This window comes from Salmo trutta, chromosome 32 (assembly GCF_901001165.1).
Source record: "Salmo trutta chromosome 32, fSalTru1.1, whole genome shotgun sequence".
In the NCBI taxonomy this organism is placed as follows: domain Eukaryota; kingdom Metazoa; phylum Chordata; class Actinopteri; order Salmoniformes; family Salmonidae; genus Salmo; species Salmo trutta.
This window is the reverse complement of record NC_042988.1, coordinates 21597532-21622014: the sequence shown is the minus strand read 5'-3', so window position 1 is coordinate 21622014 and position 24483 is coordinate 21597532. Positions and strand designations below refer to the sequence as shown.

Here is a 24483-nt window from a genome sequence, read left to right as displayed (position 1 = left end):
CTATTTCTATGTGGTGTTTATTGGGTTGACCTTCAATTGGAAGCAGCTGCTCCTCGTTGCTTCTAATTGAAGGTCCTATTTAAGAGGGGTGTTTTTTCTATGGGATTTGTGTGTAGTTGTTTCCTGTTTTGTGTTCGTGCACCTGACGGGACTGTTTAGTGTTGTTTTTGTATACATGTTTTCTTTTTGTTTTCCTTCTTTAATAAAATAAGAAGATGAGTTTACACGCTGCGTTTTGGTCCAATCCCTACGACAGTCTCTGTATTATAAAAGTCTCCCACATGAAACCAATATTTGTTTTAGATAAGCTTAGCCGTGACCTGAGTTCAGTCTCAGGTCAGAAATATTTGTCTAATCTTTTCACTCTTTATTTTGTTTTGAATGGTTCCCAGAACCTAGTTCTCTCTATCAAGGCATAATATTTGGAGAATGTGGGAGAAGAACGCAGGAAAGTACGTCCAATTAGGGAAATATTGTGTAATATTAGGTTGCTTCTTGTGTAAATATTTTCCGTCTGGATTTTAATGATTTGTATATCAAACCAAATTCCAAAAGGGAAGGGTTTGGTCATGGTAACCACTCAGGTGGGGGAAGATTACAGTGTCCAACAATTACATAGTTAACAGTCAATTCATTACATCATATTAAGCTTTATCTTGTTTTAGGAAATGAAAAATGTCTGTGGTAATTATATACTGTAAATAGGAATACTGTGTGCTACAACTCCTGAATAGTTGTTTCTAAGCCTATACCTTAAACAACATGTTCCCTTAAAGCTCCCAGAGATCTCACACCTACATATCTACCCCACCTTGTGTTGACTTGTATATGAGGAGGTTTCTAACAGTCATAATCTCTGGGGTCTGTGGTCCCACACAGGAACCTCATCTCTCCAGTCACCTGAGAAGCAACACCTCATGAATAACAGTTAATACAGGGAGAGAAACTGAGAGAACAGTTAGTATTAACATTTATGTGAATAAATGACAAAGTTTTGCATATCCTGAATCATCAGAAATAACCATACTAGTAAGCATTTTCAAAGCCAGAGAAAGTATTGTGCTTTGTGGACTATTTTAAATGCGTAGGCATAGATTTGACGTACAGTGAGTGTAAGAGAATGGGATCCTAGCTGAACACGTTCACTGGATGAAGATGACACAACCTTTTCCATCATGAGGGGAAGTGCGCAACACAGGAACTTCTACTTCGTTCCTGAAGCATACTCTTCCCTCTGTAGTCAACTTCCTCACATGCAAGAGAAATAAACACACAATACAGATACACACCCCTATACCTGCAGTCCCACTGGTTACAGCACTCACATCTACCACACAGAAGAGGTAGAGAAAACAAACAGCCATTTCCCATCCTGCCCACACCTTGACTGACAATAATGAATTGGTTTGACTACGCTTCCAGTGTAAATTAGCGACGGTGTCTAATGGGTATTTCTGCATGCTGGTTACCGAAACCATCAAGCAAATGTGACAGCACTGTTTTACAGCTACGAGGATTTAGAGGCACACAGGTGTACAGAGGCTCATCCCTTTCTAAAGCTGTGACTTACAGTAAGTCAGTGGTCGGAGCTGTTCTGTCAGGTCATTGGCTGTCACCAGGGAGAATGATAGAGGACTCTAGCGCCCGGAAAGCCACTTTTCGCAAGGGCATCGCCATTGAGGACTTTCACCATTTTGAAGTTAAGGAAGGATCACATAATTCCATCCAGGTCATCAGGTGGGACCTGAGCAAACATTCCATACCTGCAAGTGACAGTAAATCACCAATGTTGTCTTTATACCTGTTCAGACAACACACTCCAGCTGCAGTATGCAACCTTTCAGTTTGTTTACCAACTCATTGAAGTAGTAGAAGAAGAAAACGGACTACTTCAAAATGGAGATGGCGTCAATGGCGCTGCCAGTGCTCTCACAGACGCCATAATGGGAAAAGTCCTCTGTCATTCTCATGGAGGGACTCACTAACACCCTCTATATGGAGGTGACAGGAGGGAGGAGAAGCAGTACCTTACCAATTACCATCTCTATCTTCTTTTTAGGGAAGAAAAAATATTGTGATCACCATCATCTGTGGCCGACGACTGTTCACACGTGGGCTCAACCAGAAGCCCTAGTTTCATATGAACAAGTGGAACACTTTCAGTATGAACGAACACATTAACAAACCTTGGGGTCTTATTTGAAACTGACTAAAAGCATTTGAGTCATAATTCAAAACCAGGCTTTCCCTGACTGCCAATTGTGCCAGATGTTTTACTATGGCCTGATGCAAAAATAGAACAGCCATCAAGTCATCGTCATCCAGTCCAAGTCTAGGAAGGGGACCTTTGGAGCAGGTAGGTCATTGGAGAGAATGAGACATAGCATCCTCTGCTTCAGCCCATTTCTTCCTTCCTGCTACGTACTGGGCTTTCAATTGCATCTAACCTCAAGCCGAGACACACTTCTTCCCTCTGTTTGCCTACACTCAAAAAAAAGTGTATGATTATTATAATAATTTTTTAACAATACGAAACATACACAAACATCAACGACATCACACCTACCCAGACCCACCTGCTCACACCCACTTCTCCAGCGTCCGCATCCCTCTCATGGCCTCAAACTGCACCATCTTGTTTCTCTTCGTCGCCTATGCACTTTCAACATTTACATAATAAAGCAATTGACCTATCCATTGTTTTAACGATGGAGGAGTGGTTGATTTCCAGTTTTTAAATATATGTTTTTTCAAGATGAGAAGAGAATTGTCCAACCCATTGGATATCTCACTACACCCCCATACGCCATGTCTTGAAATATGAAGACAGACGGATTAAAAGTAAATTTACATTGTAATACCTCTGAAGGCCAACTTTCTAACTCCGCCCATAACTTCCAGATTTCTAGCATTCCCAGAAGGCATGGATTATTGAGTCATTGTTAGATTTACAATTAAGACATGATTCTGCTGTTGTGCTGTAGAATGTGAATGTTGTCTGCATACACTCTACTGAGGCCCAGAAAACCACTGTAGGCCTACTGCAGACACTAACTAACCAGCCTGAACATGCTAACAAACCAACAAGCGAACCTGTAAAAAGGTGCTATCTAGAACCTAAAAGGGTTCTTCGGCTGTCCCCATAGGAGAACCCTTTGTATAACCCTTTTTGGTACTAGGTAGACCCTTTTAGTTCCAGGTAGAACCCTTTTGGCTTCCACATAGAACCCTTTCCACAGAGGGTTCTACATGGAACCCAAAAGGGTTCTACCTGGAACCAACTGAAGAACCCGTTTGGAACCCTTTTTTCTAAGAGTACAGTTTATCTACACACAACTGTTAACCCGCATCATTAAGCCTGGTATGCTCACCTATCTGCAGCTGCTGGTGATGCTTCTTTCTTAATCTATCTCTTCTGAAAGTTAGAGATTTGACAGCCCCCACCCAGAGCATGATATAACCCAGTTCACCATAACACATGACCCCCTCAGGAAGCAGTATATGCCAGATAAGGTACAGTATCACCACAGTTCTGTTTAACTGGCACCACGCAGCTGCAACACCTCAAACATACTCCTGACAAACAACTGCCACTAAAACTGACTGACCTTGTTTATACCTGGGATGTACAAACCAACCACAATCACACCTGGAAAAAAAGAATAACACTTATTTCACTCTTTTGTAGCCGTTTTCAGTTCATACTTACCTGATATTAACCCATATTTACTATTTACCTAAACCCCTGTCAAGAGAGCTTCACTGTCTCTTCAGCACCTGAGTCAATGATTGACAGCAGAGATGGCATCCCATAAAAACCTGATCTGATGTGGAGAGCTGTAAAACACCACGATGAGCTCTAGTAAAATATCTCAAAGGTTAATGATCTCAGGCAGTTTGCATCGTCCATCCTCTCATTCTCTTCTCCTGACCATATTTGACACAGAGGGCCTTTCTAATGGAACACTAAGGCAGCTGTCAAAGTCACCACCTCACCGGCTTGAAAACAGCTTCATACACCATGCCAGCGGCTGCCACTCTGCCAGATGCCTGGTTAATATTTTCCCCATGTGAAGCCAGTGGAGGACTAAAGTGTAACTACTGTGTATTCACCAGGACATCATCATACTGTAGCCGGGTAACGTGTGTCATTATTACTACAGAATGCCAGGGTCTCTGAGTGACTCAACTACAGGGCAACATCCAGGAAAAAGACTCATGTTAAATCATGTTATTCTTAAGCAGTAAGGCCCGAGGGGGTGTGGTATATGGCCAATATACTACGGCTAAGGGCTGTTGCGGAGTGCCTGGATAGAGCCCTTAGTCGTGGCATATCCTGAGGTGCCTTATTGCTATTATAAAACTGGTTACCAACGTAATTATTGCCATTTTTTGTCATACCCTTGGTATACGGTCCGATACACCACAGTTTTCAGCCAATAAGAATTCATGGTTTGAACCACCCAGTTTAGAATTCATGATAACGCCATACAAGAGATATTCTACCGCAGCTGTAATGGACAGAGAATGTGTCTTGCTCTGCCTGATAGGCATTGGCTCTCGCAGAGTTTTCCATGCTGCACATGGCTGCATTTTGTGCCATCGATAATGTCCAAAGTCTAGGCACCCTCCTCTGTCACGCGCCCCGCAAATCATCAACCCAGGCATTCTGCAAGCACTCAGCCGGCCTCTATATACAATAGATCTGACATGCAGTCAGTCCACTGCTGCTGCCTGCTATCACAGCAACTTTTAAACAGGCCTCTAACTCCTGGGGTTTTAATAAGTGGTAGAAAGCTGTGCAACACCCCTTGATCAGGTGAAAGAATAACCTCAGAGATGACAAAGTCAAAAGCTCCATGGTTACTCAGTGGAAAAGGACAAATCCTTAGCCTCGTGATTGTCATGTGTAATTTTGACAAGAGCTTAGTTTAGTGACCCTTTCAAACCCCTACAGGGGAGAGAGTTAATAAGTGTCTGACTGACAAACTCACTGTTGTAAACCTGGTTTTTCAGTCAGTGTGGCAGGGGTGAACAGTACTTAAGTAAAAATACTTTACAGTTATACTTTAGTATTTTTTTGGGGGGGGGTATTTATATTTTTGACAACTTTTACTTCACTACATTCCTAAAGAAAATAATGTACTTTTTACTCCATACATTTTCCTTGACACCCAAAAGTACTTGTTACATTTTGAATGCTTTACAGGACAGAAAAAATGTCCAACTCACACACTAATCAAGAGAACATCCCTGGTCATCCCTACTGCCTCTGATCTGGCAGACTCACTAAACAGAGAACATCCCTGGTCATCCCTACTGCCTCTGATCTGGCAGACTCACTAAACAGAGAACATCCCTGGTCATCCCTACTGTCTCTGATCTGGCAGACTCACTAAACAGAGAACATCCCTGGTCATCCCTACTGCCTCTGATCTGGCAGACTCACTAAACAGAGAACATCCCTGGTCATCCCTACTGCCTCTGATCTGGCAGACTCACTAAACAGAGAACATCCCTGGTCATCCCTAATGTCTCTGATCTGGCAGACTCACTAAACAGAGAACATCCCTGGTCACCCCTACTGCCTCTGATCTGACAGACTCACTAAACAGAGAACATCCCTGGTCATCCCTACTGTCTCTGATCTGGCAGACTCACTAAACAGAGAACATCCCTGGTCATCCCTACTGCCTCTGATCTGGCAGACTCACTAAACAGAGAACATCCCTGGTCATCCCTACTGTCTCTGATCTGGCAGACTCACTAAACAGAGAACATCCCTGGTCATCCCTACTGCCTCTGATCTGACAGACTCACTAAACAGAGAACATCCCTGGTCATCCCTACTGCCTCTGATCTGGCAGACTCACTAAACAGAGAACATCCCTGGTCATCCCTACTGCCTCTGATCTGGCAGACTCACTAAACAGAGAACATCCCTGGTCATCCCTACTGTATCTGATCTGGCAGACTCACTAAACAGAGAACATCCCTGGTCATCCCTAATGTCTCTGATCTGGCAGACTCACTAAACAGAGAACATCCCTGGTCATCCCTACTGCCTCTGATCTGACAGACTCACTAAACAGAGAACATCCCTGGTCATCCCTACTGCCTCTGATCTGACAGACTCACTAAACAGAGAACATCCCTGGTCATCCCTACTGCCTCTGATCTGGCAGACTCACTAAACACAAATGCTTTGTTTGTAAATTATGTCTGAGTGTTGGCGTGTGCCTCTGGCTAGCCGTAATTTTTTGGGGGTAAATTGTGAAGTCTGCTTTGCTTAATATAAGGAATTATAAATGATTCATACTTTTACTTTTGATACTTAAGTATACTTAAAACCAAATACTTTTAGACTTTTATTCAAGTAGTATTTTACTGGGTGAGTTTCATTTTTACTCGAGTCATTTGCTATTAAGGTATTTTTTACTTTTACTCAAGTATGACAATTGGGTACTTTTTCCACCTCTGCTACTGTCCACCTCCATTTGAAATTGGAACAGATTGGGCACCTATGGGATGGCTCTGCCAAGGGTTCGAATTACAAGTCACTCGTAGTGGGTTCGCTAAAAATAGTAGACCATTGTCAATCACAACAATTATGGGGGATGCCCATGTTGATATTTTAACACTAATGTGTGGGTGTGCCCTGATTGGGTACTGAAGTGCCCGGCATCCCCAGACCACCTTTTCATTCAGTTCTCTAGTTCTGTCTCTTCTCAGGACACACCTTTCCAAAGCAGCTGTCCCTCCTCCATCCCTATGTCTCTCTGTTCAGTGTGTTAGTATCAGTGTGTTAGTCCTACCCTATCAGGCACCAGGCCTGAGGAGTCAACATGGTTTATCTGCGAGGCCATGCTTCCTGTCTCTGACCTCCACCCAACGAGTTGCAGGCACACAAAATGTCTCCCACATCCAACTGAGCCCAGCCCCAGAGAACCTGTCACTGCACAGATTGACAGAGACAGTGATGAAGATTAGATCATACTGCTAGCTCAGAGGGGAGAGGAAAGGGGCTAGGAAAGGATGAGAGGGATGAATAAGTGAAAGAGACGTTGTAACATCCTGTGTGGCGTCATTCAGGCTGTGGAAGGTCAACATGTGACAAACATTTGCTCACACTTTGCTGTCAGACTGTAGTCAGCTTTGATAACATAACCAAGCTCACCAACACTGCAGAAACCAACATCATACACCCACGATTGTAGAATATATTATACCCCTGGCCTTTCGTAACTCCATAGAATCCCTTTCAGACAGAACACACACAGTATAACCACTATGCCTGTATGTGTTGTATAGTCTGTTCTGGTCCTACACTGTGGTGTCATGTCATCGCTGGGCGCGGGTGACGGAGAGTCTATTTCAGGGTACCAGAGTGTCACCCCCCCCCCCCTATCCTTGGAGGGTGCGGCCCTTTCTCTCATTGTCAAGGAGGGGTTATGAACCCTGAGGGGTATGGAATGAGAAATCAAATGTGGCATGGTAGCATTCTCCCCTCTTGCATCCCAGGGGGCTCCCCTCCCCCTCGTGGGGTCCACTTCCACCCCACCATGACCTGGCCCTGTGTCGTGTCCCTAACTGGAGGAGAGACGGTGGTGTTGCTGTTTTGGGCCAGAGTCACTCATTCACTTCACTACAAACCCTCTACCATCCACTCTCTCACACACACACACACACACACACACCGCTCCTCAGACAAAGCCACTGGGTCTCAGGAAGAGGGCCATGGTGGGTGTGAATGTATGGCCAGAGCTCCACCCTGGGCCCCAGACAAGACTGGAGACAGAACACACTGAGCAGAGTAGGAAGTCCAGTGACCTGCAGTGAGGGACTTCCAATACACCTCTCTGTCCATGTGATGCCTACAATTATAGTCTGTATGATACAACTAAACCCTTATTAGAGAAGCAGATGTACAGGACTGACCGTAGAGCCTAGAGGGGATGGGTAAGACAGAGTTAGTTACATAATACACTCACAAGCTCCTGAACTCTTACCCTCTACAAACAAATACACACACATATACACAAGTTGGCACAACACACACACAAGTTGGCACAACACACACACACACACACACATACATAAATGGATCCTTCTATTGAAACACAATTAATCCTGTGACCCTGTGTTTAGACCTCCACCCTGTCTGTCTTGTCATGTTGACCGTTTCCTCTGGAACACACTGCTCAACAAAGAGGAGGGAAGCAAAGGGTGACTCCCAAACACACACACACACACACACACACACACACACACACACACACACACACACACACACACACACACACACACACACACACACACACACACACACGATTGAGCAAATACACATCAAAAACAATTGGGTAATCGGGCTATATAAATGGTATACTGTAGTTCTCCAGTACCCCCAACAGTACACATTTTTATTGTAGGCCCAGACAAACTCACCTGATTCAGCTCATTGAGGGCTTGATGATTAGTTGACAAGCTGAATCGGGTGTGCATGTCTGGGCTACAATAAAAAAGTGTACTGTTAGAGATAATGGAGGACTGGAGTTGGGAAACACTGCTCTAGTCTACCAGATTTCACCAATGTTACAAGGAATGCCATCAACTACTGTAAGAGGTTTGACTTTGACTTAAACAGCCCACATTAGTTAGCATGTTATCCACTAGCATGCTATCCTATTAGTTTGAACAACACTTTACTGTGTGTATACTGTAGACCAGTTGTATTCAACTCTTACCCTACGAGGTCCGGAGCCTGCTGGTTTTCTGTTCTACCTGATCATTAATTGCACACACCTGGTGTCCCAGGTATAAATCAGTCTCTGATTAGAACTACTGAAAAACAATCAGTGGAACTGGCTCGAGGTCCAGAGTTGAGTTAGAGGTTCTGTAGACTGTAGTAATTGTAGAGAAATTACAGTAATAGTCATTGTGACCAGTAGAGGCAACCCATTGTGGAGAGAGCAGAAGAGGGGGATGAGTGGGAGGGGGTCTGCCTGACACTCTCTACCTCCACCAACAACAATGACAGGAAACCAGCCTAAGCTTTCTGGAGTCTATGTGCTGGCCAAGGCCCCAGGAAAAGATTCCCACAGAAGCAAGCTACGCTAATGAGATTTAAAGAGCAAGTCACAAACTAAGGTGTGGCTGCCCGTTTCCTAAAATATGTATTTTTATTTTATTTAACCTTTTATTTAACTAGGCAAGTCAGTTAAGAACAAATTCTTATTTTCAATGACGGCCTAGGAACAGGCCTACCGTCATTAGAGAGGTTCATGAAGAGTCGGCATATTTTCTTTAAATGGCATAGGACAATGTTATTGAACAGCCATTGTGGATTGTATGGCATCAGCGTCTGGTTGAATAGTTGGTAAAGCTAACATAAATAATATCCGGCCTCGTGTCGTCACTTGAACATGGTGAGGTACACCCAGAGACTTGGTCTGAAATACATAACTATAACCCAGTAAATAAACTATTACCCACTATAGGTCAATAATAAACCCACTAAATAATCCACCAGGAATGCTTAAAGAAAAGCCCTGGTTTCAAATATCTTTCGGTCACCAGGTTAAACCATTTAGTTAAAGCCATTGTCAACCCACGCACTCCACTCTGTGGGAGAAAAAACAATATAGAGAGAGAATCCTCCTACACAGTCACTAAAGTGGGATATTCCTATGCCTGAGGAACCATGTTTTGCTATAACAAAAGCCTCTCCCCACTATGGCACACCACAAGGGCCAAAAAGCCTAGAGGCAGTGGGTGTGTCAGTGGTTGATCCATGCTCTTTAATAAGCAGCTTTTATATGAATGAGTAGATTACAGGCTTGGTATCTGGTAGAAACCTGGTGGAAACAGACAGCCAACTGGCATATGCCTACAGGCCGGTCTGCATGTTGCTGCTCTCCAGGCAAAGTCTCTATGCTACTGTTCTCTAGACTTCCTCCAAGACATGGAACACACACAACGGCCCCTCCCTGAACAGCACAACTCAGCCTACTAGTCACAGTTGATTTCATCTGACACACGGAGGACTCTTTCTCTCCTGTAATTTGCCTTTAAAAACAGGCTTATGTAACCAGGCAGTCATTCATGAGGACTCCAGAAACACCAAGCTGACTGGCTGGCTGGCTGGCTGGCATCCTCCTCGGTCTCCCAGTGGAATCTCAACGGACCAAAGCCTCGGTTGATGTGGGCTTTCCTCAAAAGCAAATGGAGGGAATTAGGCGCCTCACGCACACAAAATAACAACACAAACAGATAAGATAGATACTGTGGATAGAAAATAAACTTAGAGGCTCAACTCAAGGCATGCATCACACCCTTATTATCATATTTTATCAGATGTTTAGAGTGGCTTTAATGACAGATCCCATTGGATCCAGCCAGTATGACAAGAGGCACCTAAATCTATTAACGGTGTAATAAGGGCAGCCAAAACATAACCTGCTGTGACCTGTGTGCTGGTTTACTGCATCCCTCTCCACTCCACTGCATTTTACAATGGGAGTTATATTTTACTGCAGGGAAAACAGAGAAAGCCCTTTGAATCCAATGGCTTGTTGTGTGTGCAGTGGCCACTTAAATGGCTATCAGAGAAGGAATAGACAATCAAACTCAGAGTGCTGGAAAGATTATCTCTGTCCTTGGTTTCTAACAACAGAGAAGACTGCAATTCCTGATTGCATTCAAAATGTTCCATCTCTACTATCCTCCTCTCCATTGCTTCACACCCCTGTTTCTCACTTTGCCCCTCACCTCCACACACAGACCAACACTCAACATGGATAGCACACACCACATCAGTGTAACCAAGGCAACTCCTCCTTGGTTTCCAGAGAGGGCGTTCCTCTTGGTCCCCTCTTTTGTTTTTCTTCAAAGACAGGGAGAGGCAGTTGCTAAAGACGTCAGTGAGACTGCTAAACCAACATGCTGTGTATTCACTACCCAGGCCGTGTCTGTGTGTGTGTGTGTGTGTGTGCGTGTGTGTGTGTGTGTAATGTCACACTGACTGCATGGGCCAGGGTAGAGGAATGCCGGACAGGATGCAGGCAGAACATTCCTGGAACATTGTAATATGGTCTAAGCCTGAGTTGTGTCACTGCCAGTGTTCCAATATATAGGCTTACCACTTATCATCTTCTCAACCTTCACGCATTAAAGCAGTAGGTTGAGTTTCTTTAAAGGTCCAGTGCAACTGTTTATATCTCAATATTAAATCATTTCTGTGTAACAATGAAGTAACTTACTGTGATTATTATTCACCGTTTTAATTGAATACAAACAAAATAGATTCTTAGCAAAGAGCAATTTCACAAGCAATAATTTTGCTATGAATGCTGTCAATAACAGCTGAAATCTGAAATCTAGCTGTTATTGACAGAGAGGATTAGACCTCTCTTTCTTATTGGTATATTAACTCATTTACCATCTGGTATTGTCACCAAGCGGGCCAAAACTCCATCCCACCAAAACAGGCTAACAGCTCTTACACTAAAAGGGCATTATCATCCTTTTCACAAATACACAGTATTATTCCAACCTCATAGTGTGGAAATATATATAAAAACAGAGTAAAATCTAATTTTGGGCTGCACTGGGCCTTTAAACTGTCAAGTCATGTATTCTCTCTAACTATTTCATTTAGAAAGCAAGCAAACACACTAGAAACCAAGGAAACATTAAATGTCCAACATGAAAACTACAATCCAACCAATGAAATATGAGCGGTACAGAAGTGGGCTTGTTTGTTCATGGAACACTTCCTTCTGATGTGCGTACCAGCGTTAACTATAATACCACAACTCCATCAGGCCATCTGGGTGAGTTACAAAGTAAACAGAGGAACAATCGGTGTGTATTTCTAAGACAAACAACATAACTGTGGCTGTTTTTCTATGGTGCTTGAGTACTTTTCCAGGACCTGTAGATGCTCTACAAGTGAGGGCCATTTACAGTAAGACATTTACATGTACATTAAAACACAGTACATTGTTTCCATGAGCTTCAATTGCTCTAGTCTATAAGGTTAACTAATGTGATATTGTGGTCTGATGTACTGTAACATGTTCAGCTGTTGAGGGGATCTGATAGATTGTTCAACATTGCACAACAGTATTTCTGTGCCTTTTTGTGGCACAAGTCCTCTACCTTCCACAGTAATGTCTGTCACTGGGCCTCTGCCTTGTAGTGTTAACACACAGCACTGATAAGAGATGAGGCAGACGCAGCATTTAACTACCCTGCAGACACCCTGCAGACACAGAGTTACAGCCAGGACACAGCAGGGCCTATAGGTGGGGTGGATTTGCTGTGTTTTTGGATATTGGGACGAAACATGGAAGTTAAGGGTGAGGGAAACAGGGTTCTCATAAGGTTTCTTCGATGACCCGCATTACCTTCCCTGCAGGTTCAGAGATTAAACCCTGTTGGAAATCCTGCTCTTAATATTGATTAATTGAATGAGAACACAGTGGGTTAATACTTTATTGGAAGTGTAATGCTGGAGGAGTTTAAGTCACAAACATGTCAACTGTATCCGGTACATGTACACATAGTATACACAGGATATGCAGGATGTACAGGAGCCCCTCGAGCAGCCCATAATATGCTGCACATGTGTCTGGCTGGCTGCATCCTGTCCAACACATGAGTGGGCTGGTCATGGCTGGGCACTGCAGGGTATGGTAGTGAGACTGTTGTTTAGATTGTTATGGTAGCAAATCACTCAGCAGTGAGATTCACTCGGAGCGCCACATTGGAACACAAAGACCCAAACAGACAGTGCAGTGTCAGTGAAGAAGTCTGGGTTATTACGTCACAGCAATAGAGGAACCAGAGAGAGGGGCTGGGAGAGCCCAGGGGTAAACATCCGGGACACGGCGGGGGGCACAGATGTTTTGGAGTGCCCCTCTTTTCTTCAATGTTTGAATGAACCCACGTCATGTGCATGCTGTTAGCTAGAGGGTATTAAGAGCATGTGAAGACTAAATGTAGTCCCTTCAAAGAATAAATAAAGTTAGAAACGGCTATTGAACAATGTGAGGAGCATTTGAAGAGATGATTTATCCACAATTTTTGTGTTTTTTTGTTTTTTTAATTACTGTCCTCAGATTCAAAAAATATATACACTGCTCAAAAAAATAAAGGGAACACTTAAACAACACAATGTAACTCCAAGTCAATCACACTTCTGTGAAATCAAACTGTCCACTTAGGAAGCAACACTGATTGACAATAAATGTCACATGCTGTTGTGCAAATGGAATAGACAACAGGTGGAAATTATAGGCAATTAGCAAGACACCCCCAATAAAGGAGTGGTTCTGCAGGTGGGGACCACAGACCACTTCTCAGTTCCTATGCTTCCTGGCTGATGTTTTGGTCACTTTTGAATGCTGGCGGTGCTTTCACTCTAGTGGTAGCATGAGACGGAGTCTACAACCCACACAAGTGGCTCAGGTAGTGCAGCTCATCCAGGATGGCACATCAATGCGAGCTGTGGCAAGAAGGTTTGCTGTGTCTGTCAGCGTAGTGTCCAGAGCATGGAGGCGCTACCAGGAGACAGGCCAGTACATCAGGAGACGTGGAGGAGGCCGTAGGAGGGCAACAACCCAGCAGCAGGACCGCTACCTCCGCCTTTGTACAAGGAGGAGCAGGAGAAGCACTGCCAGAGCCCTGCAAAATGACCACCAGCAGGCCACAAATGTGCATGTGTCTGCTCAAACGGTCAGAAACAGACTCCATGAGGGTGGTATGAGGGCCCGACGTCCACAGGTGGGGTTTGTGCTTACAGCCCAACACCGTGCAGGACGTTTGGCATTTGCCAGAGAACACCAAGATTGGCAAATTCGCCACTGGCGCCCTGTGCTCTTCACAGATGAAAGCAGGTTCACACTGAGCACATGTGACAGACGTGACAGAGTCTGGAGACGCCGTGGAGAACGTTCTGCTGCCTGCAACATCCTCCAGCATGACCGGTTTGGCGGTGGGTCAGTCATGGTGTGGGGTGGAATTTCTTTGGGGGGCCGCACAGCCCTCCATGTGCTCACCAGAGGTAGCCTGACTGCCATTAGGTACCGAGATGAGATCCTCAGACCCCTTGTGAGACCATATGCTGGTGCGGTTGGCCCTGGGTTCCTCCTAATGCAAGACAATGCTAGACCTCATGTGGCTGGAGTGTGTCAGCAGTTCCTGCAAGAGGAAGGCATTGATGCTATGGACTGGCCCGCCCGTTCCCCAGACCTGAATCCAATTGAGCACATCTGGGACATCATGTCTCGCTCCATCCACCAATGCCACGTTGCACCACAGACTGTCCAGGAGTTGGCGGATGCTTTAGTCCAGGTCTGGGAGGAGATCCCTCAGGAGACCATCCGCCACCTCATCAGGAGCATGCCCAGGCATTGTAGGGAGGTCATACAGGCACGTGGAGGCCACACACACTACTGAGCGTCATTTTGACTTGTTTTAAGGACATTACATCAAAGTTGGATCAGCCTGTAGTGTGGTTTTCCACTTTAATTTTGAGTGTGACTCCAAACGCTATATATCCATTGTTTAGTTGGAATGTTTGTAAACTGTGTATTTGACTGTAATATAGTGCCTTCTGAAAGAATTCACACCCCTTGACTTTTTCCACATTTTGTTGTATTACAAAATGGTATTAAAATTGATAGAATTGTATTTTTTGTCAACGATCTACACAAAATACTCTAATGTCAAAGTGGAAGAAAAATCCTAACATTTGTACAAAGAAAATATGAAAAATAAAACAAGAATATATGTTCATTAGATAAGTATTAAAACCACTGAGTCAATACATGTTAGAATCACCTTTGGCAGCGATTACAGCTGTCTTTCTAGGTAATTCTCTAAGAGCTTTCCACACCTGGATTGTGCAACATTGGCCCATTATTTTCAAAATTCTTCAAGCTCAATGATTGTTGATCATTGCTAAACAACCATTGTCAGGTCTTACCATAGATTTCAAAGCAGATTGTCACGACTTCCACCGAAGTCGTTTCCTCTCCTTGTTCGGGCGGTGTTCGGCGTCACCGGTCTTCTAGCCATCGTCGATTCACTTCTCATTTTCCATTTGTTTTGTCTTGTTTTCTTACACACCTGGTTTCCATTTCCCTCATTAATTGTTGTGTATTTAACCCTCTGTTTCCCCCCATGTCCTTGTGTGGAATTGTTTGTTTGTAAGTGCTTGTACTCTGTCACTGGTGCGCATCGGGTTTTTGTACCCATGTAGGTTCTTTTTGTATTGCCGTGGGTTTTGTAATTAAACTGCTGCGGCTATTACCTATTTCTGCTCTCCTGCGTCTGACTTCACTGCCACCAGTTCCGCAACCCTTACAGAATTCCACACCTGCCATATGGATTCAGCAGGAGCAGGTGCCCCTGGTATAGGGGTTGAGGAGCGCGTCCTGGAGCAAGAGGCTCCACCATCTCGGCGCCGCCATGGGCCGCGTTGTCCAAATCATGGACTGCTGGGAGAGACAGGGAGTTCCTTCAGCGCCTCCCCCAGCACAACAGGGGCCTCCACTACTGACTCCCCCTGCACCTGGTTCCAGTGGGATTCGCCTCACCCTCCCCGGGGAGGACAATGGGACGGCTGCCCGCTGCCAGGGGTTCCTGCTGCAGTTGGATTTATACCTGGCAACCGTTCACCCGGCTCCTTCGGGCCGTGAGAGGGTGTCCGCCCTCGTCTCATGCCTCCCGGGGAAAGCCCTAGAGTGGGCCAACGCCGTGTGGGTGGAAGGGGATGCGGTGCTGGACCACTTTGAGGAGTTCACCCGTCGTTTCCGGGCAGTCTTTGACCACCCGCCCAAGGGCAGAGCGGCGGGTGAACATCTTTTCCACCTACGGCAGGGGACGAGGAGCGCACAGGAGTTCGCTTTGGACTTTCAGACCCTGGCCTCTGGAGTGGGATGGAACGATAGGGCCCTGATCAATCACTATCGCTGCAGTTTGCGCGAGGACATCCGTCGAGAGTTGGCCTGCAGGGACACCACCCTTACCTTCGACCAGCTGGTGGACCTGTCCATTCGGCTGGATAACCTGCTGGTTACCCGCGGACATCCAGATCTGGGTCTGTTGGTTCCATCCCCCAGCACCACCGCTCTGATGCCCATGGAGTTGGGAGGTGCTGCGCTCAGGGAGACTGGAGTAGGTTCCGTCTCGTGCACCATCTGTGGCCGCAGAGGTCACACTGCCGGTCGGTGCCGGGTTGGTTCCTCTGGGGGTTGAGGCAGCAGGCAGGGCACTCTGGCGTCACCCCAGGTGAGAAAGCACCATTCTCACCCAGAGCCCTCTGTTGCACACATGTTTTTGTTCGTCACTTTTCCTGAGTTTTCCCCGCATTCCCAGCATAAGGCGCTCCTCAATTCAGGCGCGGCTGGGAATTTTATTGACAGATCATTTGCCCATAGTTTACAGATTCCCATCGTACCTGTGGCACGCCCTTCCCAGTTCACGCCTTAGATCGTCGACCATTAGTGTCAGGGTTGATTAGGGAGGCCACCGCTCCTCTGGGCATGGTGACACAGGGGGGTCACACGGAGAGAATCAGTCTCTTTCTCATTGACTCTCCTGCATTTCCCGTGGTGCTAGGCCTACCCTAGTTAGCTTGTCATGACCCCACTGTTTCATAGCTACGGAGGGCTCTCACGGGGTGGTCGCGAGAGTGCTCAGGGAGGTGTTTAGGGGTTTCCGTAGGTGCTACACGGTGGAAAGTCCAGACCAGGTCTCCACCGTGCGCATTCCCCCCGAATATGCTGATTTGGCTCTCGCCTTCTCCAAAAAGAAGGCGACTCAATTACCACCCCATCGACGGAGGGATTGTGCGATATATCTCCTGGTAGACGTTGCACTTCCCAGGAGTCACGTGTATCCTCTGTCACAGGCGGAGACGGTGGCTATGGAAACATATATCTCCGAATCCCTGCGTCAGGGGTACATTCGGTCTTCCACTTCCTCCGCCTCCTCGAGTTTATTTTTTGTGAAGAAGGAGGGAGGTCTGCGCCCGTGTATTGATTATCGAGGTCTTAATCAGATAACTGTGAGGTACAGTTACCCGCTACCTCTTATCGCCACGATGATTGAGTCAATGCATGGGGCGCGCTTCTTCACCAAACTGGATCTCAGGAGTGCTTACAACCTGGTGCGTATCCGGGAGGGAGACAAGTGGAAGACGGCGTTCAGTACGACCTCAGGGCATTATGAGTACCTCGTCATGCCGTACGGGTTGATGAATGCTCCATCAGTCTTCCAAGCCTTTGTAGACAAGATTTTTAGGGACCTGCCTGGGCAGGGTGTAGTGGTGTATATTGATGACATTCTGATATACTCCGCTACATGCGCCGAGCATGTGTCCCTAGTGCGCAGGGTGCTTGGTCGACTGTTGGAGCATGACCTGTACACCAAGGCTGAGAAATGTCTGTTCTTCCAACAGTCCGTCTCCTTCCTAGGGTACCGCATTTCCACCTCAGGGGTGGAGATGGAGAGTGACCGCATCTCAGCCATGCATAATTGGCCGACTCCCACCACGGTAAAGGAGGTGCAGCGGTTTTTAGGGTTTGCCCATTACTACCGGAGGTTTATCCGGGGTTTTGATCAGGTAGCAGCTCCCATTACCTCACTGCTGAAGGGGGGACCGGTACGTTTGCAGTGGTCGGCTGAGGCGGACAGGGCCTTTGGTCACCTGAGGGCTCTGTTTACCTCGGCTCCTGTGCTGGCTCATCCGGATCCCTCTTTGGCATTCATAGTGGAGCTGGACACGTCTGAGGCTGGGATAGAAGCCGTGCTCTCTCAGCCCTCGGGTATGCCACCGAAGCTCCGCCCCTGTGCCTTCTTCTCAAGGAAGCTCAGCCCGGCGGAGCGAAACTATGACGTGGGGGACCGGGAGCTGTTGGCTGTCGTCAAGGCTTTGAAGGTGTGGAGACATTGGCTTGAGCGGGCTAAACACCCTTTTCTCATCTGGACTGACCACCGCAATCTGGATTACATCCGGGTGGCGAGGAGGCTGAACCCTCGCAAGGCAAGGTGGGCCATGTTTTTCACCCGTTTTGTTTTCACCCTTTCTTACAGACCAGGTTCCCAGAATGTGAAGGCAGACACACTGTCCCGGCTGTATGGCAAAGAGGAGCGGCCCATGGATCCCACCCCAATACTCCCGGCCTCCTGCCTGGTGGCGCCGGAAGTGTGGGAGCTGGATGCGGACATTGAGCAGGCGTTGCGTGTAGAGCCCGCTCCCCTCCAGTGTCTCGCTGGGCGTCTGTACGTTCCGTCTGCTGTCCATGACCGGCTGATCTATTGGGCCCACACGTCACCCTCCTCTGGTCACCCAGGCATCGGTCGGACGGTGCGCTGTCTGAGTGGGAAGTACTGGTGGCCCACTTTGGCTAAGGACATGAGGGTGTATGTTTCCTCCTGCTCGGTGTGCACCCAGTGTAAGGCTCCTAGGCACCTGCCCAGAGGTAAGCTACACCCCTTACCCGTTCCACAGCGGCCATGGTCACACCTGTTGATTGATTTCCTGACCGATCTTCCCCCATCACAGGGAAACACCACGATCCTGGTTGTTGTGGATCGTTTCTCTAAGTCCTGCCGTCTCCTCCCGCTACCCGGTCTCCCTACGGCCCTACAGACTGCGGAGGCCTTGTTTACACACGTCTTCCGGCACTACGGGGTGCCTGACGACAGTGTCTGATCGGGGTCCCCAGTTCACTTCGAGGGTCTGGAGGGCGTTCATGGAACATCTGGGGGTCTCGATCAGCCTTACCTCGGGTTTACACCCTGAGAATAATGGGCAGGTGGAGAGAGTAAACCAGGATGTGGGTAGGTTTCTGAGGTCTTATTGCCAGGACCGTCCGGGGGAGTGGGCAGCATTCGTGCCCTGGGCAGAGATGGCCCAGAACTCGCCCCGCCACTCCTCCACTAACCTCTCCCCCTTCCAGTGCGTACTGGGGTATTAGCCAGTTCTGGCTCCTTGGCATCAGAGTCAGACCGAGGCTCCTGCGGTGGACGACCGGTTCCCGGCGCGCGGAGGAAACATGGGACGCCGCCCATGTTCACCTTCAGCGCGTCGTGCTGCGCCAGAGGTCCGGAGGAGAGATGCTGGGTTCCGGTGGAGGACGTGCTGGACCCTTCAATGCTGCAGGAGTTCCACCATCTCCGTCCAGATCGCCCTGCAACTCGCCCTCCGGGTCATCCCTGAAGCCAGTGTAGGCACGCTGCTGGAGCCGCGCATCAAGGGGGGGGTACTGTCACGACTTCCACCGAAGTCGTTTCCTCTCCTTGTTCGGGCAGTGTTCGGCGGTCGGCGTCACCGGTCTTCTAGCCATCGTCAATCCACTTTTCATTTTCCATTTGTTTTGTCTTGTTTTCTTACACACCTGGTTTCCATTTTCCTCATTAATTGTTGTGTATTTAACCCTCTGTTTCCCCCCATGTCCTTGTGTGGAATTGTTTGTTTGAAACTGCTTGTACTCTATGTTACTGGTGCGCGTCGGGTTTTTGTTCCCATGTAGGTTATTTTTGTATTGCCGTGGGTTTTGTAATTAAACTGCTCTGGCTATTACCTATTTCTGCTCTCCTGCGTCTGACTTCACTGCCACCAATTCCGCAACCCTTACACAGATTTAAGTAACTCAGGATTTAAGCCACTTGGGAACATTCACTCTCTTCTTGGTAAACAATTCCAGTGTAGATTTGGCCTTGTGCTATAAGGTTATCGTCCTGCTGAAATGTGAATTAATCTCCCAGTGTCTGGTGGAAAGCAGACTGAACTACGTTTTCCTCCAGGATTTTGCCTGTGCTTATCTCCATTCCCTTTCTTTTTTTATCCTGAAACTACCCAGTCCTTAACGATTACAAGCATACCCATAACATGATGCAGCCACCACTATGCTTGAAAATATGGAAAGTGGTACTCAGTAATGTGTTCTATTGGATTTGCTCCAAACATAAGTTTGTATTCAGGACAAAAAGTTGCTTTGTCACATTTTTTGCAGTATTACTTTAGTGCCTTGTTGCAAACCAGATGTATGTTTTGGAAAATTGTTATTCTGTACAGGGTTTCTTCTTTTCACTCTGTCCATTAGGTTAGTATTGTGGAATAACTACAATGTTTCTGATCCATCCACCGTTTTCTCCTACCACAGCCATTCAACTCTGTAACTGTTTAAAGTCACCATTGCCCTCCTGGTGAAATCCCTGTGTGGTTTCCTTCCTTTCCGGCAACTGAGTTAGGAAGGACACCTGTATCGTTGTAGTGACTGGGTGTATTGATACACTATCCAACATGTAACTTCAACATTGTAACTTCACAATGCTCAAAGGGATATTCAATGTCTGCTTTTACCTTTTTTACCAATAGGTGCCCATCTTTGCGAGGCATTGGAATACCTCCCTGGTCTTTGTGGTTGAATCTGTGTTTGAAATTCACTGCTCGACTGAGGAACCTTACAGTACTTGTATGTGTGGGGTACAGAGATGAGGTAGGAATTCTAAAATAATGTTTAACACTATTATTGCACACAGAGTGAGTACATGCAACTTATGTGACTTGTTAAGCAAATGTTTACTCCTGAACTTATTTAGGCTTGCCAGAACAAAGGTGTAGAATAATTACTGACTCAAGAAATGTCAGCTTTAAATTTTGTATTAATTTGTAAGAAATGTCTATAAACATAATTCCACTTTGACATTATGGGGTAAAGTGTATAAACCAGTGACAACAAATCTAAACGAAATCCATTTTAAATTCAGGCTGTAAAACAACCAAATGTGGAATAGGTCAAGGGGTGTCAATACTTTCTGAAGGCGCTGTATGTGGTTGCACTAACTGTATGTTGCTCTGGATAAGATGACAAAAATGTCAAATCTAAATGTTTTACATACAGATCTCATATAATAAAAATAACTCAATTAAATATTGATGTTACAAATGTATCATTTGTTCAGTTCTTTAATAAACAAAATGTTATTTGTTAAACTTGACTGTGTAAAACCTAGCAGTACTAGTTATTTCTCTGAGAGTGAGGAGGATATATAGTATTACTGTGTAAAACCTAGCAGTACTACTTATTTCTCTGAGAGTGATGTGGATATATAGTATTACTGTATAAAACCTAGCAGTACTAGTTATTTCTCTGAGAGTGAGGAGGATATATAGTATTACTGTATAAAACCTAGCAGTACTAATTATTTCTCTGAGAGTGAGGAGGATATATAGTATTACTGTGTAAAACCTAGCAGTACTAGTTATTTCTCTGAGAGTGATGTGGATATATAGTATTACTGTATAAAACCTAGCAGTACTAGTTATTTCTCTGAGAGTGAGGAGGATATATAGTATTACTGTATAAAACCTAGCAGTACTAGTTATTTCTCTGAGAGTGAGGAGGATATATAGTATTACTGTATAAAACCTAGCAGTACTAGTTATTTCTCTGAGAGTGAGGAGGATATATAGTATTACTGTGTAAAACCTAGCAGTACTAGTTATTTCTCTGAGAGTGAGGAGGATATATAGTATTACTGTATAAAACCTAGCAGTACTAGTTATTTCTCTGAGAGTGAGGATATATAGTATTACTGTATAAAACCTAGCAGTACTAGTTATTTCTCTGAGAGTGATGTGGATATATAGTATTACTGTATAAAACCTAGCAGTACTAGTTATTTCTCTGAGAGTGATGTGGATATATAGTATTACTGTATAAAACCTAGCAGTACTAGTTATTTCTCTGAGAGTGATGTGGATATATAGTATTACTGTATAAAACCTAGCAGTACTAGTTATTTCTCTGAGAGTGAGGAGGATATATAGTATTACTGTATAAAACCTAGCAGTACTAGTTATTTCTCTGAGAGTGAGGAGGATATATAGTATTACTGTATAAAACCTAGCAGTACTAGTTATTTCTCTGAGAGTGAGGATATATAGTATTACTGTATAAAACCTAGCAGTACTAGTTATTTCTCTGAGAGTGATGTGGATATATAGTATTACTGAATAAAACCTAGCAGTACTAGTTATTTCTCTGAGAGTGATGTGGATATATAGTATTACTGTATAAAACCTAGCAGTACTAGTTATTTCTCTGAGAGTGAGGAGGATATATAGTATTACTGTATAAAACCTAGCAGTACTAGTTATTTCTCTGAGAGTGAGGAGGATATATAGTATTACTGTATAAAACCTAGCAGTACTAATTATTTCTCTGAGAGTGAGGAGGATATATAGTATTACTGTATAAAACCTAGCAGTACTAGTTATTTCTCTGAGAGTGAGGAGGATATATAGTATTACTGTATAAAACCTAGCAGTACTAGTTATTTCTCTGAGAGTGATGTGGATATATAGTATTACTGTATAAAACCTAGCAGTACTAGTTATTTCTCTGAGAGTGAGGAGGATATATAGTATTACTGTATAAAACCTAGCAGTACTAGTTATTTCTCTGAGAGTGAGGAGGATATATAGTATTACTGTATAAAACCATGCAGTACTAGTTATTTCTCTGAGAGTGAGGAGGATATATAGTATTACTGTATAAAACCTAGCAGTACTAGTTATTTCTCTGAGAGTGATGTGGATATAGAGCGTTTTGCTAAAAAAAAAACATGATTATTTATCCCTCTGAAATGAAACCATTAAGTTATAGATTTTTTAAATGCATGTCTGTCAATGAACAACCTCATGACATGATGAGATATGAAAGAGATAGTGAAAAAACACACCAAAGTTATTTAAACAATAAAAGCTAATTTACCAAACTTTCTGAAAATGGATATATAGCATTTTGGAATGAAACTCTTCATGTGTTTTCATAGACAGCGGGAGGTCATAATCAAGGACTAATAATTGTATTTTGATTTGTTTCTTGTATTCCATTGTGGGTGCATTACATTGCGAGTCATGAAAACATAAAGACACCAGAAATATGTTGGATGTGGTTTGTTCAAAGACATCTGCTTCAGTAAACCTCCAATTATTTCTCTTCAACCCCAATGTCAAGTGTCAGTTCTTTCTCAAACCTCAGAACAACAACCCAAAAAATGTTGTTGCCCTTCCAGTGGTGTGCAGCATCACTGTCAAATTAACTTGAACTCAAGGCTGAAGCAGGCTGTTTGTCCTTCCTCTCTTATACCCCCCCCCCCCCTTCCCACCACCACCCACACCCACAACAAATGTGCAGCCAACTGACTCACCTACAACCTGCTATCTCTGCCAAAACTGCTACAATGAAGAGAGTGGGAATATTGGGCTTTGCAGCTGACCATATCAATTGTTATTTTCACCGTGCACTTATACAACAGGAGACTGGAAAGTTAAAATAGTGTAATTACATTGCTGGTGAATACATGAATAAATAAATAAAAAACTGTGTCAGTGGTACAATTACGCAAACTGTAACTGAATCTGTATTGTATATTTGCAGAATATAGCTTACTGTGACCACCAGGCTACATCAATGACCCCATATAAGAATTTCATTGATTATTCAGGTTTTTCACTTTGGCACACTCACCTTCTCAGAGTTGATGCTCAGCTTTTTCTCAACATGGCTATGGAGCTCTACGTGGCCATGGAGCTCTCCGTTATTTTCCGGGATGGGTGTGGATTCTCTCGGTGTCCCGCATGGTGTCCCGTTCTCCGTAACGTCTTCGCTTTCTGACTCGTCGTCGCTGGGTAAAGGAATTCGCTCCGTGACATATTCTTTGAGACACTTCATCTTGTGTTTTTTCAACAGTTGCTCAGTGTCCTGGTCGACAACAATGAGCTCGAGCTGGCCCACCGTGGCTCTTATCCGGGACACAACCTGTTGATGGCTCTCGCTCTCCACGTTCTCCCCGTTCACGAACACTAGTCGGTCCCCCGCGCGAATCCCAGAAATTTCAGACGGACTGTCGGGCTCCACAAGCCGTATGAACTGCCCGGTCTTACCCTTCTCACCGTGGAGATGGAACCCATAACCATTGTCCCCTTTCTCCAGCAGGCAGAGTCTTGGCCGATTATCTTCGCTTTTGCTGGGCATAGTTTCTGCTATTTATTTCACCAATTCAACCCGTTGCTTGTGAGAATTATCGTTCACTAGCTGGAAGTTGCCAAGAAAACTCCGTTTGGGATGCTGAGCACGAGTGGTACCCGTCAACAGGAATCTCTACAGTTCTCAAGGCTGAGCGTCTGGCATCCAATCGGTCTGTTTATACGGCGCCGTCAGTGGTGAGTGAATGTCACCCGCAGTCGCAACTCACGTTCAAAAGCAACTCCTAAACTTTGTGCATACAGGGGATGTATGCCAACCCGAGATGTGTCGCCAAAACCTGAAGTTCCACTAACTATATGTGTGCGTTGTCTTTTCTCCAAAACTCTATTCTCTAATCTGACACGGAGTTAAACTCAGTAGACTATTTTATAAAGGACAGTGACGTAGGTGGAGAAGACAGATAGTAACACCA

The 24483-nt window shown here is 45.2% G+C and overlaps 1 protein-coding gene across 2 annotated transcripts in view; it reads right to left on the bottom strand.

Annotated features, from left to right (window-relative positions):
* The window catches only part of LOC115171413 (Na(+)/H(+) exchange regulatory cofactor NHE-RF1-like), a 41006-nt gene extending 16577 nt beyond the window's left edge, over nt 1-24429 (bottom strand). For both annotated transcript variants that reach the window (XM_029728207.1, XM_029728209.1), the window contains exon 1: nt 23553-24429. In XM_029728207.1, the coding sequence (XP_029584067.1) occupies nt 23553-24059 (507 nt within the window). In that variant the 5' untranslated portion in view covers nt 24060-24429. The remainder of the gene's footprint in view (nt 1-23552) is intronic.
* Nucleotides 24430-24483: the final 54 nt, after the last annotated feature.